The 17360-nt window shown below is 39.4% G+C and overlaps 1 protein-coding gene across 3 annotated transcripts; it reads left to right on the top strand.

Annotated features, from left to right (window-relative positions):
• The first annotated feature begins 9 nt into the window (after positions 1-9).
• Positions 10-14141, top strand: LOC134664891 (uncharacterized). Of its 3 annotated transcripts, none has more exons than XM_063521602.1 (7): positions 10-511; positions 919-1164; positions 1596-1709; positions 9702-9925; positions 10361-10449; positions 10863-11797; positions 13573-14141. In XM_063521602.1, the coding sequence occupies exons 1-6, from the start codon at positions 374-376 to the stop codon at positions 11129-11131; spliced, it is 1080 nt and encodes a 359-aa protein (XP_063377672.1). In that variant the 5' UTR covers positions 10-373; the 3' UTR covers positions 11132-11797; positions 13573-14141. The 3 variants fall into 3 exon arrangements, with proteins under 3 accessions (XP_063377672.1, XP_063377673.1, XP_063377674.1); XM_063521604.1 differs by having other exon boundaries at positions 14-511; positions 934-1164; XM_063521603.1 differs by having other exon boundaries at positions 10863-14141.
• The last annotated feature ends 3219 nt before the right edge of the window (positions 14142-17360 follow it).

Genomic DNA, 17360 nt, shown 5'->3' with positions numbered 1-17360 from the left:
TTCACTCAATCAAATCAAATCAATCAGTCATCTTTTTTTGCCGTTGCGGAAGGAGTCTATGAAGGAGTCGTCTGCCTATTGCAAAAAATATATTTTAAAAATATAATATGATATGCAATACGATATATAGTCGGTTATGGCTGTGAATGGTTTAAATGTTTCCAATCTTGGCTTTTAATACGAGGTGGATATTGTGTGTAGTTTGTCAAATAAATGAGCGGGGAAGCGGCTGTCAGTGATATTGATTTATTTTTCAAAGTTCAAACTTGAGTAGTGGTTTGAGGATGAAGGGGTGCGTGTGATGAGTGGGCGGTCGCTCGTGAAGGGAAGGATCTCGTGGAAATGCCGGGGAGTGGTAGAATGAGCGGCCAAGATGAAGACTAAGAGTTTCCTGCTGTTCTCGACCTCGGTGTTCGCGACCAGTCTGTTCCTGATAGTGTTCCACTCGCAGCAGCCGCAGTCCATCCAGAATATCGTGTCGCAAACGCACCAGCACATCAAGGACTTCCAGGTACTACATGTAACATGTAACTCAATAACTCTTGCCTGTTTCCTAATATATTTAATCATTGCAATCATGTACATTATGTACAACATTCTAAGTATACAAGGTAACATATTATATGTGGTAGTAGGTACTTATATCAATTAGTTTTAATCTCATGCTAAAGTCTTATCACAATAAATGCATGTAGTTTATACAAAAAATATATCAATGTAGGTGTACTTTACATTTATTACTTTATTGGATTTTATGAAAACTTGAAATAAAAACAAAGAAAAAATAATAGCTGTTGGTTTTATAAGAATGATAAAGTAGCAAAGTTGCTGCTTAAGCCCTCATGTGAATATTGCTACAATACAAAGATTTTGACACTTTCTTTATTACCTACAGAGAACTCTCTTATAATGCAGCAGGTTGTTTCCCCACAGGACAACCTTCGAGATGTGGAAGAGAACCACTTGGTTGAAGAGGAGCGCTACCTCAAGATCCTGGGTCTCTCGGGGCATGTGGAAACCTGGCACAACACAACAGTGCCGGTAATAGTGACACATGTCCGGGACGACCCTGCCATGGCTGTGAGCTTCGTGAGGGCAGCGGCGAGGCTGCCCTACACTATACTGCTGTACAATTTAGGATTAAAACCCAACTCATTGGCTGTGGTGAGTAACTTTTGTACTGATCTGGCTTACTTAATTACAGAATATTTGAATATTTCTTTGAACAACCAATGTTAATATGAGTCTCTTGAGAAACCCACCCTCAAGTTCCTGTGAAATTTCATCAAAATTGGATCAACATACTCAAAATATTATCTAAGTAAGATTTGGTTTGGGTCATGAAGTCAAAAGTGTATCCCTAATTTACTGGGTTGAAATGTAGTCAATCCCTTGCTTCACATGGTCAATTAAATAGCTAAAGGTGCTTCCAGATCAAGTGATTAAGCACTGTGAGGGTGCAAGCTCATTTACTGCAGATTGCGCGCTTTATGTGAGCCAAACATGCTTAAAGTTATATCTCTTTCTCGCTTGTGTGTGTAATTTCATTATTTCTTTTCCAATTGTAACCTATCTAAATATATGATCGTCTGCAGGTGTCGAGCTACTGCAATTCCTCACGCTGTGCAGTCATCGACTTCGACCTGGAGGCTTTCCCTTCCCACGTCAGCGACGAGAGCATCACAGCATATCGCCCGCTCATCATACAGGTTAGTCTATATTAACTCACTCACTCTTATGAGAATACAGGATCTTTAATTGTTTACATTAGACAACATTTCTCTCTCTCATCTAATGGCGTTATTCATGAACGCGTTCCTGGCCTGAATTAGCTATGAATTGATTGTCTTTATCTGACATTTTGACGTATGTATTTGAAAGAATGGGATGGAACATAGTTCAACTAAATCGACTTTCGCTACGCCTCGGAGTTCGCTTTCCGACCTTGACATCGCACATTCAGCGTGACATTACGCTGATATGACTTGCAGTGTCAAGCCAATGCCTTCAGGGCTTTACACTTACATAGTCAGACATTTGTTAACTCGTCATCGCATTTGCAGTGACAGAGTTATCTTGGTCTGGCTCTTAACCTGCTCTATGTCATCAATAATAGGATAGAATTGTATAATCACAGAGAGAATAATATGTAGAATACTATACCTAATATTAAAATGTATATTCACATGAAAATAATACCTAAACACTATTAGCACGTAAGTTTTATCTGTAAGTGCTGGTATGTATAAAATAAACAAAAAAAATGACAATTTATATGAAAATATGACGTTTAAAGAGCACCTCACGTTGTTCTATTCAAATCAGTGCAAAGTTAGCTTAGATGGGCACTACCCAAGTAATTTTCCGGTTTTCGGAAGACGTTTGCATTAGGTAGGTCAAATATGTACTTATGAAGTCATATTTATTTGTGTTATATTGTATTAAAAAAGTACTTATGCCATTAAGTGTTTATGCCATATGAAGTGCATTGTGTACCTATCTGTCGTTGTTATCAACGCTATAAAATAACAAGTGGTTAGTTTACAATCGTTTAACGGATTCATTACAACCCATATCAGTGTGGTTAACCACACAGGTAAAATTTCCTTATTATAAAATGTATTTACTTATATAAAGACATACTGGTCTTTTACTGATTCCTTCGAACTGCGAAACTTGCTACGGACCCTTTTAGCTAATTTACCTCAACATATTAAATACTAAATATGGCCGATGGGGTCGAAAAGTGGTCGAGTGGAGACCACGGACTAGCAAGCGCAGCGTAGGACGTCCACCCACAAGGTGGACAGACGACCTTGTTAAGGTCGCCGGAAGACGCTGGATGCGGGTCGCTTCCAACCGGCACGTATGGAGGTCCAAGGGGGAGGCCTATGTTCAGCAGTGGACGTCTTATGGCTGAGATGATGATGATGGTGATATTAAATACACACGTACCTACAGTCACGCTCCGCGATTGTTGAGCCTTTTATTGTTCTAGCTAAATTGGAATTTCCATAGCGTAAGTATTGAACATTGAACAACCAATCTAGCAGGGACCCTAAATTGCTCAACAATCGCAGAGCGTGATGGTACTTGTATCATTATCTGTTGTTCTTCATTAAATTCGTCAATTGGGTAAAAACCCTCTTTCACATTGTTGAGTGACAATACGTGAACTTTATTGGAAGTACGTAAGGTCCATCGATGATTAGTTCAATGTTGTTGCGAGTGTGTGTAGGCAGGGCACATTTATAAAATCCATTGTAACCAAATGACCTTCACACCACGACTGACTCTAAACTTAGTATTTTTGCAAAAGCAACCTTGACACATAGTGCGTAAAGTTCATTTTTCAAAAATGACGCCTTGACAAATTTTTGAAATTTTTGCAAAAGCAACCTTGAGACAGAGAGTTTAAAGTTCACTTTTCAAAAATGTTAAATTGTTTTGTAGCTATTCTAAATGTCGGGCTACTAGACTGATTGTAATTACATCAACGCTTATTTACCTTATAATTCTTATAAACTAAAATAAATGATGAATGTTTGTTTATTACTTTAATGCAGCGGTCGGCAACCTTTTAGCAGCTAAGGGCCAAATAATAGTAGTTAACGGAGGTGACGCGGACCGTACTTTTATACAAAATAGCCAAGGCGGCTCCCGGCCCGCAAGCGACAGGTTCACAAGCCGCATGCGGCCCGCGGGCCGCAGGTTGCCGACCGCTGCTCTAATGTAATAAAATACCTAAGTATCCTTAGCCCGGCATTTCCACGCCTTTTCTGTATCTATTCAATAACATTGCGAGCTCGTGATGTTGTTTCCACCAGGCCAGTAAACTTTTGATTGTAGTCTTTTTTACACTGCATAAAGACAACAAATACAACGCCATTAATTGACAAACGCACCTTATCTCTGTGATAATCTCACGATTAATAACCAAGTGTCATTTAATAGCTTTATTTTACGTTCACAAGAATCATACGCGCATTGTAATATGCTTATGTATCCTCTCGCGAGGTGTACAGCTCACACAACCACGATTTAAGACATGTATTCATTTAAGGCCTATCAATGTTAATGCCCTCGGAAATATTTTCGGTACAAGAAAACTCACACAAGCAAATTATATTTTGCTAGCTGGCCTTGACTGACACTATAGTTCCTAATATTGCGAATATTTTTGGAACCTACTCGTTGGTAACAAGATTCAAAATGGTTTATTATTTGATGCCACCGGAAACGAGGTCATGGGATCAGACTTAGCTCGCGGCAAAAAGTATGGAATGATAAAAACCGGTCAAGTGCGTGTCGGGCCACGCTTAACCTTTGGTATGTATTAATTGGCACTTTCGGTGCATCCCTACACACAGAATAAATAATAGTACTAGGTACAGAAGACTCGCTCTCTAACAAAACGCGTCTGTTACGACCATGACAGATATGGCCGCTAGGTGGCGACAGCGCCACGCGCGGCTTATGGCGAACCCCAAATTTGGGGTCGAGCGGATGTACTTTTAGCTACCTGTAGCAAAGCGACGAAATCGCGGAGTGAGACACGCCTGCCCTACATTTAACTTAAGCATGTCAATGAACGATAGAGATTGGTTGGAGTGGAGTTGTTACGATCTCGGCGGCAGGCCCTCTGGCTTAGAGGATATAACCAACGGAGACGCCATGTCTAAAATTTTCGGTACATAATAGTCTGCCGTTTTTTGCGGGGGAGGGGCACGTCAAATGTATAGGTACGTCATGTCAGATAAACGTCAGTCCATACATATGGTTGACATGTGGTTGACCATTGGCCGCCTATTTTCGACAGTGGGGAACGCCTGTTAATGGCGCCTCCATTGTTAATTACTCCGAGCCCTCTGGTGTCATCAAAATAAAAGAATATCTTCTTTGGACGGTGATATAAGACGTTTGAAGTTTGAACTATGGAACAATCATTCTGGTCAAGCCCATTTAGGCTGAGCGAATACCCTATTTCAGTCCTAAACTTTCATTTACAAATAACTGAAATTTTAATAATAAAATAACGTTGACTGTCGTCTGCGCACATACTTCCAGTACTAATGTCTCCCTTGTTGCTTTGGAATAAGGTCCGTTATCGTCTACCGCGAAGATTCTACGGTTGGGTGTCACGCATTGACAATTATTAGGTTCCGTTTTGGTCTCCTTAATTACATTACGACCTTCGCGTGGCAGATTGTCTATTCACAAAACTACCTCTAAATATGTAACCTATCGACTACTATCGAGAATCTCTGCCTCTATCGCTCTTGCATATTCGAGCCATAGAGAGGCATTTAACGAAATTTTCTTTTTAGGGTTCCGTACCCAAAGGGTAAACGTCCGTCCGTCCGTCCGTCTGTCACCAGGCTGTATCTCACGAACCGTGATAGCTAGACAGTTGAAATTTTCACATATGATGTATTTCTGTTGCCGCTATAACAACAAATACTAAAAAATACGGAACCCTCGGTGGGCGAGTCCGACTCGCACTTGTCCGGTTTTTTTAGATGTTCACGTTACGGTAGGCCTTCAGACAGAAAACGCGCGTAAATTACGTTCACGCTAGCGTTTATGTCGGTGCCACACTGGTCTAACTGTAATGACGCGATAAGTATTGAGAATTGCTAACTAAACTACTTCCATTTCAAACTGGCCTCTTAGGCATTGTTGTTCAAAATATTTGGCTTATTATGGAGCTGATATAGCTGTTGTGTGTAAATATTTAGAAACGCATTTCAGTTATGTCCCCTATGTTTTGGGTATACCTATACCTATTTCTGAACATGTAGAACTATGATATAATCTGTGATACTGTGTGCTTACATAATCATTGTCCCAAATTCATTATAATCTTATATGTGTAGGTACCGTTGGTATTTAACTTCGAACGTACACTGACATCAGAATGTTATTTCAATCATGTTATTTAGTTAAGGTGGGTATTCCACCCGTCCAATTTCTTTGTCTACTGTGCATTGCGTCTCATGCTCTCATTAAGTAAAATGTGAGACAAAATATACGTTGGAGAAAGAAATTGAACAGGTGGAATACCACCCTTGCCGCGCGTCTCACCTGCGCTATCCATGTACGGACAAGTACGAGCGCAGTGCAGGATAACTGATTGACATCAGTTAGACGCCATTCTGATATCAGTGTACGTTCGAATTGGCCCGGCATGGGTAGAATGAGAAAGCTGCTCACTTATTATAAAATCTAAAAAATGGATGTAAAATAGCTTTTACAGAAACTAGTGGCTACACCAACAATTTACAATTACGAAACGATGTCTTATGACAAATGGCGTAAGGTAAATACACTGACACATAGGTTGAGTCAATAAATATTTTACACATAGGCGTGGCTGTAAGGTTTTCAAACATAGATAGGCCACACCCATACATATTACCTCTAGTCCGTATAGTCCTTACATATAAATCCCACTGTAAAGAGATAAGACCTAAACAAATACTTGTGTCATTAGTGTGTATAGAGATTACACAGATTATACGCGTTTACGTACTAAAGATAACGTTTCTAACTATTCGCTGGTATCAACTATCTACTATGTCTACGTGAAACTTGTCACCTCACCATCGTTACATAAATACCTGTTCTGGTGAAGCATCACCTAAAAGCACGTATCATAGTGATGCAACACGTGTGCGCTAGGGTGGTTTACGATTGTATGGAAAAAAATCAAACTCTAGCTAGAAGGAGCGGCATCAGCACCCCGTTATTTTATTACACTTATCATGTTGATAAAATACACCCTGTGCGTCCACGAGGGACAAGACATACGCAATGCGACGAAATTTAACATTAGTGATAACACACCAAAAATTACCTACGTAATTAATCGGGTTCTTTGTTGCCCACCAAGCTTTGGTGGGAACAACAAGTCGCTTACCGTTTTGACCTGGTACTTAGAACTTGTGAGACTATGATAAGGACAAACGTTAGTGCTTCTGGTGCCTCGAAAAATTGCTAAACATGCAGATGTATCAGTCTGTGCCTTAGAAGCACATGTCTTCGTCACGTCGTCGTGGGTAAAGTTTTGTCACGTGCCATGTAACTAGGGCAGTCGATACGCCCGAAACTCGGCACGATTCTTACCTAATAATTATCGACATGAATTCCCACTGCAGTAATGACATTTGACGCAAACAACTTTATAAGCCAATAGCTGTAAATCTATCTACAGAAGCTTAACAATTTTGAACCTAAACTCGTCTATCTTCGGTCTAAAGTAGGAGAACACGATTGCTCTTTTGTTTCAAAGTATAGGTTCATGTAAACCAAAGTGGAGTGCGCATAACTGCATGGTTGTGCTATGTTATTATCGGCACGTCAGCGTCACTGCCTTTAATGAAGTTTAATGGAAGGTAACTGAAATTTTGTAAACGTTTGAAAAACTTTAAACAGATTCTCTAGTTTTTACGTACAACTTCTTCTACATATTTACACTGAGAAAACATTTGCACATTTGAAATTGTATTAATGTTTAATGCTTTAAACAGTTCCATATGAGCCTATCGAACCTAACAGTAAAGTTTACTGTTCGTAACGTGACGTACGTACGCACATTAGTTGTGTTGTATATATAGCAGTTACTCTTATTGGAATCATTTTAATGTGTGCTCGATAGATCATATTGTTTTAGTGTATATTAAGTAGTAATCGGTTATAAATGTAATAGTTTAGGTCGCCTTAGTAGGCCTCACGATACCGTATTGGACGGTTCTGCAATGAAACACAAAATTACTCGTAATTGGTGACACCCCTGCATTGGTTGCATGTAACACCCCTGGAGTTGCCGGCCTCTATTGTCTACGCTGATGACATACTTATTGAAAAAAATATTATACTTCAATTCTTAATTCTTGATGCACTATTTAGTAACGCTGAATAACTTCCGACACTTCCGAGTCCTCGAGATTGACCATGGTTTAGCCCGATCCCGCCCACCGATCAAATACCGCAATATGTATATAATGAAACTTGCAAAAAATATGCAAAGGACATTTAGGGCTCATTTAGACGGCTAAATGAGCCCTAAATGTCCTTTGCATATTTTTTAACAGCTTAATACCTAGTCACCAAAGGTCGACGTCGTAACTATCGCGCTTCGTTTTATCGTTCCGCTCATTAATCGGAGCGCCCAAGGCTGGCAGACGGGCGATAGACGGCGAGACGACACTGTTTACTTTTAAGCCGTGTGACGTCAGTTTCTATCAGTCTTGTTGCAAATACTTAAGTAATACGACCCACGTACGTAAAACAGACATTGTCAAGGGGATATTTTGGGGTTGCATCGTATTCATTTAACTCAAAAACCTTTTAAGGAATGGACTAAGGGTCATTTGGGACCGGGTTCCAATACGCCACGAATAACTATTCAACAAAAAAACCATCTACTCTATATGCCAAAAAACTCAATTTTATGCCAAAAACGCCTTACATCATTTTGGAAAAGAGCTAATACTCTTCTTACTACTGGATCTATGTATTTATAATCAAACACAGCTAAGAACTACCGCAAGGAAAGTCGCTTTCACCTAAAAAAAACCGCATCGAAATCGGTCCACCCGTTGGAGAGCTACGATGCCACAGATCAGAAATGTCTCAGTAGTTGTAGGTACCTGGTCTAAGTGGAATTAGAAATCAATATAGTCTTTGTAGTTGCAACGAGCCAACCTTCAAGTTCATGTAAATTGCAGGTTGCAAGGATTATTTTATTTGCATCAGTTTACTAAGTAAAAGTACTCTGCTGTGCGTAAGAAAAATTAAACTGTTATTCTAAAAAAAAATGAGTATATCTTAATTATCTACTTAAACACAGTCTTTTATTTTTCATCACTTCTGGTAAAAATCTTGTTTTATTGACTATTGAAGTCACATTTCTGGTAATCCAATTTGTAATAGGAAGCTAGTCGCTTGTATGGTGTTCATCGAACTGAGGTAATCCTGTAGTGGTAATCTTTGTTTGGAAAATTAAGTATTAATTCGACCAGTATTATTGATTTAAGTTTACACTTGTACACGGGCGAATCGACATTTATACCGAGACTTTTCCGTCTGTGGCGTTACCAAAAATGTCTCTGGAGTTACCAAGAATTCGTTTCCAATTTAATATTTGTCTATATTTTAGGTCTACCAGAGAGAAAATGGCTTAGTTGAACTTATAAGATCAAATAATATATAAATTATTATCGTATTATTTATAAATGAAATTTAAATGTCGTTGCCAGATTAATGTCGCTCTCAGAGTTGATTCGCCCACACAGGAATGCCAACACATTGTAAATAAACGTTAAAACACTATAGTCGTCATCGTCAACGTCATCAGTAATCTTGCATATGCGCTGCAATTTTTATCTGTAGTGTTATTTAGGATTTAAAAATAAAACTGCATAAGTACTATTAATTTACATATATGAGAAATCGACCTAATATTTGATTTTCAATTTTTTATTTTATTTATTGATGATGACATGAATATGACCTCTTGTCGTTTTGTCTGTGTATAATAAGGATCATGCATGACCGTATACTTAGTCATCCTTCTGCATTTTATTCGAAAACGATTTTTCTAATCTTCATATACCGCACAACCGAGGTTTGAGCCCTTGATGATTGACCGCCACATAATATATGATTGCCATTTCTAACAGTTTTTTTTTTATCCACAGCATGCCTTATCCCGCGTAGGCGGCGTCATCTACGCGGAACCTAACCAACGTTGGACGGGCTCCCCAGCCTCTCTCACTGCATTGTGGACGCGAGCGGCGCACTCTGGCGTCCTGGCGTACCCTAGACGCGCCGCTGTGACGTCATTCACTCATCCGCGCATGTTTCATTACTTAAACGCGGCGCTTGATGACTTCCTCTTTGTGCAGATGTTAGAGCTCACAAGGTTTGTGCAAATTATGTCATATGACATCTAGTAGTTGTTATCTTCGTCTCATCCAATTAGAACTCCTCCAATTAGGCCTCCATTATACTCTGGCGTGCTGGCGTACCCTCGACGTGCAGCAGTGCGGTCATTTACTAATCCGCGAATGTCACACTACCTGAATGCAGCTCTAGAAGATTTTCTTTTTGTGGAGATGCTTAAACTAATATCATATCCCACTCATCATCTAGTATCTGTCATCTTTGCTGCTTATAATATGCCCACCTTCTACTTTTTATAATTTTTAAAGACACTCGAACCAGATATCCTGGTCACGGCACCGACATGTAGGTAATTTGTAGACCTTTTTATTTGCTGATTGTACAAAAAATGTGCTCATTTTCTTCACAGACAGGCTTTTCAACAGCTAACTGAATCAATTTTCGTTGTTTGTAGGTTGTTGGTAGCAGACACGCCTGCGGTGAAGGAGGTGATGCGGCCGTGGGTGCAGTGCGCACTCACGCAGGACTGCATCATGCCTATAGGTACATATACGTTGACTGTTATCTGAACGTGAACATTACTGTAACAATATAAGGCCTACAATTAGGGAATTCCCAGTTTTGGTACTGTTATTGTTTAGGCATCGAGTAACGGGAGCACCTACAGTGGCCCAAACACGCCGTTTGGCCTTTCAGTCATGTAACGTTATAGTGATCAATCTTGTTTTAAATGTCAGTATTATAATGTCAGTCGTTAATTATAATAAACCATTGTAACGTAAGTGGCAAGAACACTCACGTCCCTACTTAGGTAGTTTAAGAAGCCCATTTTGTAAATTTCAACAGAACACATCTATACTCAAAGTCATTTGACTCTGACGATTTTACATCACATGGCGACCCTGCCAATACGACTTCGTGCTTACATTATTTCATAACAATAGAATTTGTCACAGGTGCTCAAGCAGCAGGCGGTTGCCGTTTCGACAAGAAGCCGCAATACCGCTACTCGGGCTGCCACGGACAAGACGCCTCGGCCCTCAGCATCATCCTAGGACTCCGCTCGGGCTTCGAGGAGAGCTCGTACGCCCCGCGAGGGACCGTGGCCTGGAGGCGGGAGGAGCAGGCGAACGCGAGCAGGGCGCTGGCTGCGCTACAGAAAAATGCCACAGAAGAAGCGAGGACGGACCGTAGTGAGAGGCAGGTTAGCTTGCCACAACAGTAGGGAATTTATGTACGTCAATGCAATTATCAATGCTTAGTTTATATTGAAGCTGTGGCCTGGATAGGAAGAAGCTAACGCGGGCCGTTGGCGCTCCAGAAGAATGCTATGGAAAATGCAAGAACTGATTATAGTGAGAGGCAAGTTAGCTCACCGCGACTGTACTAGGAATTTAGTTTAAAACCCTAATAATTTAGAGCTGTGGCCTGAAGCAGAAACACGCTAATGCTCGTACATATGACGTTTGCTATGTAACCACACTAGAAACTTACATGCTAGAGTTTATCAATGCTTTAGTAAAGAACCCCATCGGAGCTGCTAATGTTACTGAAAAATGCTATGAAGTCGCGTCGCGGTATGAAGCGTTTTCGCTACATACCGGGAAATCCGTGCTAGGGACGGCTACGACCGTAGCTTAACAGTGAATTATTTAAGACTTCTAATACATAGGATCTCAAGGATGTCCATATAAACTTTCTTTAAAATTCTCCTCTTGACGCTATACTGTGCATGTAACATCACATTATTAATTTATCATATTATAATCGAAATATTAGCAATATTATCTCTCTACACAGCGTACGGCGTCAACGGGAGGGTTAGTGAAAACTCCTTTTAGACTGCGTTTCCACCAGAGATGTGCGAGGATGCGTAGCGAGGGATGTGTTTGTTAACCCTTTGACCGCCGTTGGCATGTATACAAGACAACGATAGAACGATACACTGGCGCCGCTGTCTTGTATACAAGACACAAATTCAACCGCTCGGTAAATGTGAAAAAACATCAATTGTAGTATTTTTTTACACTCGTGTTAATGTTTTAGGTCTTTGATTTTTAAAATAATTGCATTTAAAGCAGATAAATAAATCCATTCTTTTATAATAAGGCAATCAAAAAAATTGCTCCAGATTTCAACGTTTTTCATGTTCCTCGTCGCCGTTGTCTTGTATACAAGACAGCTAGGGATGGGAATGTTAACTCGATATGAGAATATTAGAGATGCAACGGATAGTTGTTTGGCCGGATACTGGATATTTGGCCTGACCATCGGCCGAATATCCGGTATCCGGCCGCCGAATATCGGCCAGCAGAGCTGCACCTACATTTCGGTTTTTCAGGTGCGCATTCTGCAGTTTTGACCTGTTTCTAAGTGAACGTTCGCGCGGACACATTTCTAGGTTCGAAATCAGTGCGCGTGCAAGTCAGTTGAATCTCTAAATTGTTTTAAAATAATAAACATGTACGATTATGACCGTGACTGTTTCTTAAATCCAATTTGTTTACTCCGAAATCAAGCAATGGTACTATCCGGTATTCGGCCGGAAGTAGGGCACTATCCGGTATCCGGCCGGATATTAAAATACTGGCCGGATAGGGCGGATACCGGATAGTAACCGAATATCCGGTGCATCTCTAGAGAATATTCAAAATAAATATCAAGTGTCCAATCTGGTTTTATTTAAGCATTTGATTTGAACACCTGTTAAATGCCAATTGGTGATAACTAGTAACTAGAATACGTTAAACGAGAGAGAGACAGGCATAACTATAGCTGGAGTTCAGGGAACTTGTTCAGCTGTCCATAGTAGAGTCAGACAAGTAAATCTGTCCTTGTGGTCTATTTGCAGAACAAATGATTCATTTTGAGATGATAGTGTAGTGGGGAGTGATACCCTGCAGTGACCGCTTCGCTTCGCTTCGCTTCTACAGGCGGACGCTCGGACTAGTCAGTGTCGCCTAACTATGAGAATGTTATGTATTTGAAATTGACGAAAAATTATTATGGTAGGGATGGGAGGGGGTATGGGAGGGTGTAATACGGGAACTGACAAGCTCTTCTAAGGAACATGTCGAATGTGAAACATGCATTCCCGAACATTTCTGATCCCCACCCTTTTCCAATATTATTATTCTTCACTCATTGACAATTAAACCCACGTGTCATTTTCCCCAATGCAGTTCCGGTACATTTATATTATCGACACACGATGCGCGGCTCTAACCATACGCTTATAAAGTTTACGTACCGACAAGCGCTTACGCCGTTGACCTAGAGACTATTATTACTTAATCCGCGCGGAAACGGTCCTTGTCGGTCTGCACTGCGGGCAGTCCATGCGCGCCGTTGTCATGTATACAAGACTTCTCGTAGAGCCTAGTGCGGTGATATTCCGTCATGAATCGATATTGTTTAGTGGTTGTTTTTAATGATAAAGACCTTTATTTTTAACATTGTCGTGTGTAAAAAATATGTAAATTTTTGGCATTCTCGAAATAAATTACAGTTGGTTAAGAACAAAGCCAAATTGAGAAGATTTTTACTATAAATTGTAAATATCGATATCACATTTTGCAATCCCTAAACTTTTTATTAGTTGTTTACTTAGAATTTACTCTGGCGTGTGAGTGAGCGTCTTTGCGGACTAGGTCCGGCGGCCAAAAGGTTAAGAGCCAATTGAATCACTTCAATTCCTATATCCTCGCTCAGAGCAGATCTAGTGACGCTACGCACCCTCGCACATCTCTGGTGGAAACGCAGACTAAATGGAGCTTTCTCTAAACCTGGCGTTTATTCTTGAAGTGATAATCTTTATTAGTTATTTTTTGTACTAACAGCAACATTCTTAACTGACCTTTGGTTGCAATAAAGTGCACCTTATCTCGTCGCAATAAGGTGCTCGAAAGGTTAGTTAACTGTGGGAACGATGCAACACTAATCGGGAAAATAAAATATTGTAGGGAGTTAAAACTACGGTCAGGGAATTTCTATTGAAAAACATCAGGCGGTCAAATACACCTGACGCATAAGGCTGTGACGGAATAGCTACGGAAAACTTAAACGTACATGTTTCTTTTCTTCGTCTGTTTCATATGGATTTTTGAGCGCGCTGTATACATTAGAAAATTTATTGGCGTTTTCAAGTTTCCGCGGCAGATACCTGTTTCCAAGGCTGTAAATTCGACTCTCAAATTTTGAAATTGATATGATAGTACAGTCATTATAGATTTTGACCCGTGAATAATTAGTTCTTGGATTTTTTTTTCGTAGGTCCCTCGGGGGGGTCACTGGGAGTGTAAATTCAAAAAGTAGGCTTAATCAGGCTCCTGCGTATATTCAAAAAATGGTTTTTTTTTCCAAAAAAACGGTTTTTCTTCAATAACTCGGCCATTTTTGATTTTACAGTAAAACCGTAAGGACAAAAATTGTAGGAAATTTGATTCTCTATAAGTTAGTCCAGTCATTATATCCAAAAAACCGACCCTTCCCGTGAATAATAAGTTCTTGGATTTTTTTTTGTACGTCCCTCGGGGGAATCACTGGGAGTGTAAATTCAAAAAGTAAACTGAATCAGGGTCCTGTGTATATTCCAAAAACGGTTTTTCTTGAATAACTCGGTCATTTTTTATTTTACAGTAAAACCGTGAGGACAAAAATTTTAGAAAATTTGATTCTCTACAAGTTTGGTCCTCACAATTTTTCTTCTAGGATCGATAGTTTGGAAATAAAATTTGTAAAAAGCGACAAATTCAAAATATTTTCAACATCTCGTTTATTTTCAACTTTACGACATAAATGAAGAGGACTAAACTTGTAGAGAATCAAATTCTGAACAATTTTGGTTCCCACCTTCTTTCCCCTAAAATCGATATTTTAGAAATTAAACCTGAAAAACTCGACAAATTCAAAATATTATCATTATCTCCTATGTTCCACGCTTTACGGCATAAATGAAGGGAAACAAAGTTGTATAGAATCAAATTCTGAACAATTTTTGTTCTCACGGTTTTACTGTAAAATCAAAAATGACCGAGTTATTCAAGAAAAACCGTTTTTCGAATATACACAGGACCCTGATTCAGTCTACTTTTTGAATTTACACTCCCAGGGATTTCCCCGAGGGACGTACGAAAAAAAATCCAAGAACTGATTATTCATGAGAAGGGTCGGTTTTTTGGATATAATTACTGGACTAACTTGTAGAGAATCAAATTTCCTACAGTTTTTGTTCTCACGGTTTTACTGTAAAATCAAAAATGGCCGAGTTATTGAAGAAAAACCGTTTCTTTGGAAAAAAACCATTTTTCGAATATACGCAGGAGCCTGATTAAGCCTACTTTTTGAATTTACACTCCCAGTGACCCCCCCGAGGGACCTACGAAAAAAAAATCCAAGAACTAATTATTCACGGGTAGGGTCGGTTTTTTGGATATAATGAGTAATGACTGTACTATGAGTACCTACATAATTATATTTGTAGCATAGGTAAAGCAATACTAAGATGTGTACAGTAGTGCAAAATGCTGTTGACGACAATTTGTCAGCTGGAGTACTTAGATGGCTCTATACGGCCCTGTCATATCAGCCCAGACTCACTTAATAGGGTTGTTTCTTATACACAATAGGTAGTTTATGTGACTGCTACATAATAAAAGTGTGGGTTTATGAAACGAGCTGACAGCGAGTGTCACGTATGTAGATAAAATAAAATCAAACATGATTTTGCACATTCAATTGTTTATAATAATCTATTTATGAAATGGATTTATTGAAACAATCACCGTCTTTGTTTCTCATACTCATGTCACTTGAAAATTTGATTGGTTAGTTCGCGACCCTATTGTATTTACTAGAAATGTAAATACGTGTAAATTGTAAATTAAATGCAATGTTTGATGCAAATTCCGCGTTGCTTTAGTCAGTAAATATATTCAGTAAGTATTGTTCTAGCTTCATTGTTGTGAGTTCTATCTATTATCTTACTTATTGACACTGTTACTTTAGTATAATCGCGCTCCAATGACAGGCACCCATACAAAAAGCGCTGGTAGCCTTAGAAATATAAACTGCGAATTGTTAAAATAAAATCGTGTTGTAAAAGTCTAAAAAAAACCGGCCAAGTGCGAGTCGGACTCGCGCACGAAGGGTTCCGTACCATAAAGCAAAAAAAAAACGGAAAAAAATGCAAAAAGAAAACGGTCACCCATCCAAGTACTGACCACGCCCGACGTTGCTTAACTTTGGTCAAAAATCACGTTTGCTGTATGGGAGCCCCACTTAAATCTTTATTTTATTCTGTTTTTAGTATTTGTTGTTATAGCGGCAACAGAAATACATCATCTCTGAAAATTTCAACTGTCTAGCTATCACGGTTCGTGAGATACAGCCTGGTGACAGACAGACGGACGGACAGCGAAGTCTTAGTAATAGGGTCCCGTTTTACCCTTTGGGTACGGAACCCTAAAAACCGGCCAAGTGCGAGTCGGACTCGCACATGAAGGGTTCCATACCATTATCTATAAAAACGGTCACCCATCCAAGTACTGATCCCGCCCGACGTGAAAATTTCAGCTGTTTAGCTATCACAGAACACGAGATACAGCCTGGTGACAGACGGACGGATGGACGGACAGCGAAGTCTTAGTAATAGGGTCCCGTTTTATTTACCCTTTGGGTACGGAACCCTATAAATTACTGTATCGCTAATGTAAGTGAATTTAAATTATATAATTTTTTGGAGCCCTTGCGTAACTGGCTCTTTCTCTTGGCCAGGCGTTAAAAATCGTGAAATGTAAGTATATTAAAAAAAGCGTGATACATATGTATATTTTTTTTATTGTGATTATCATTAGGACATTAATTTTTTCAAATGTTACGCGTATATCACCGACCTTAATGCAGCATTGACAAGTCAGTTACAAAACTTACAAACAGCAAACCCTATCAATGTTTTTCTTTTAGGTACAGTCAGGTGTAAACATACAACTTATTCAAAAATATCTCCTATTCTTCTTAATTCGCTGACATAAGAGACATATTTTTGAATATTAGTTACATTTTTACACTTGACTACATAAAATACAATTTGTTAGGTTATGGTTATTCGAATCGAAACCTTACGAACTTGTTAATGCAACATATGACATACCATCGTCCACACTGTCAACTCACAATAGTAAGCCTTATTGCAAAGATATAAGGTACACACATAGTTAAGAATGTTGCTATTAGTACAGCGATCAGGGTTGTGATGTGACTCAGTGTTTCTTCAGAAATAACAAGTTGGTTCTCGGTGAGATAAGAACTTCCTTTGCAGAGAGCGATCGCCGTGATCACATTGAAATAGAGTTGAAAATTGACACACCTTTGTTTCCTTTACGTTTTTGATGGAAACCGCATTCTGAGTTTTTTTATTAAGCAAGTTCAGTGTCAGTGCAGTCAACATCTAAATA

The sequence above is a fragment of the Cydia fagiglandana genome, chromosome 6 (genome assembly GCF_963556715.1).
Source record: "Cydia fagiglandana chromosome 6, ilCydFagi1.1, whole genome shotgun sequence".
Taxonomy (NCBI): domain Eukaryota; kingdom Metazoa; phylum Arthropoda; class Insecta; order Lepidoptera; family Tortricidae; genus Cydia; species Cydia fagiglandana.
Note: the sequence above shows the minus strand (reverse complement) of the source record. Positions and strands in the feature narration are given on the sequence as shown.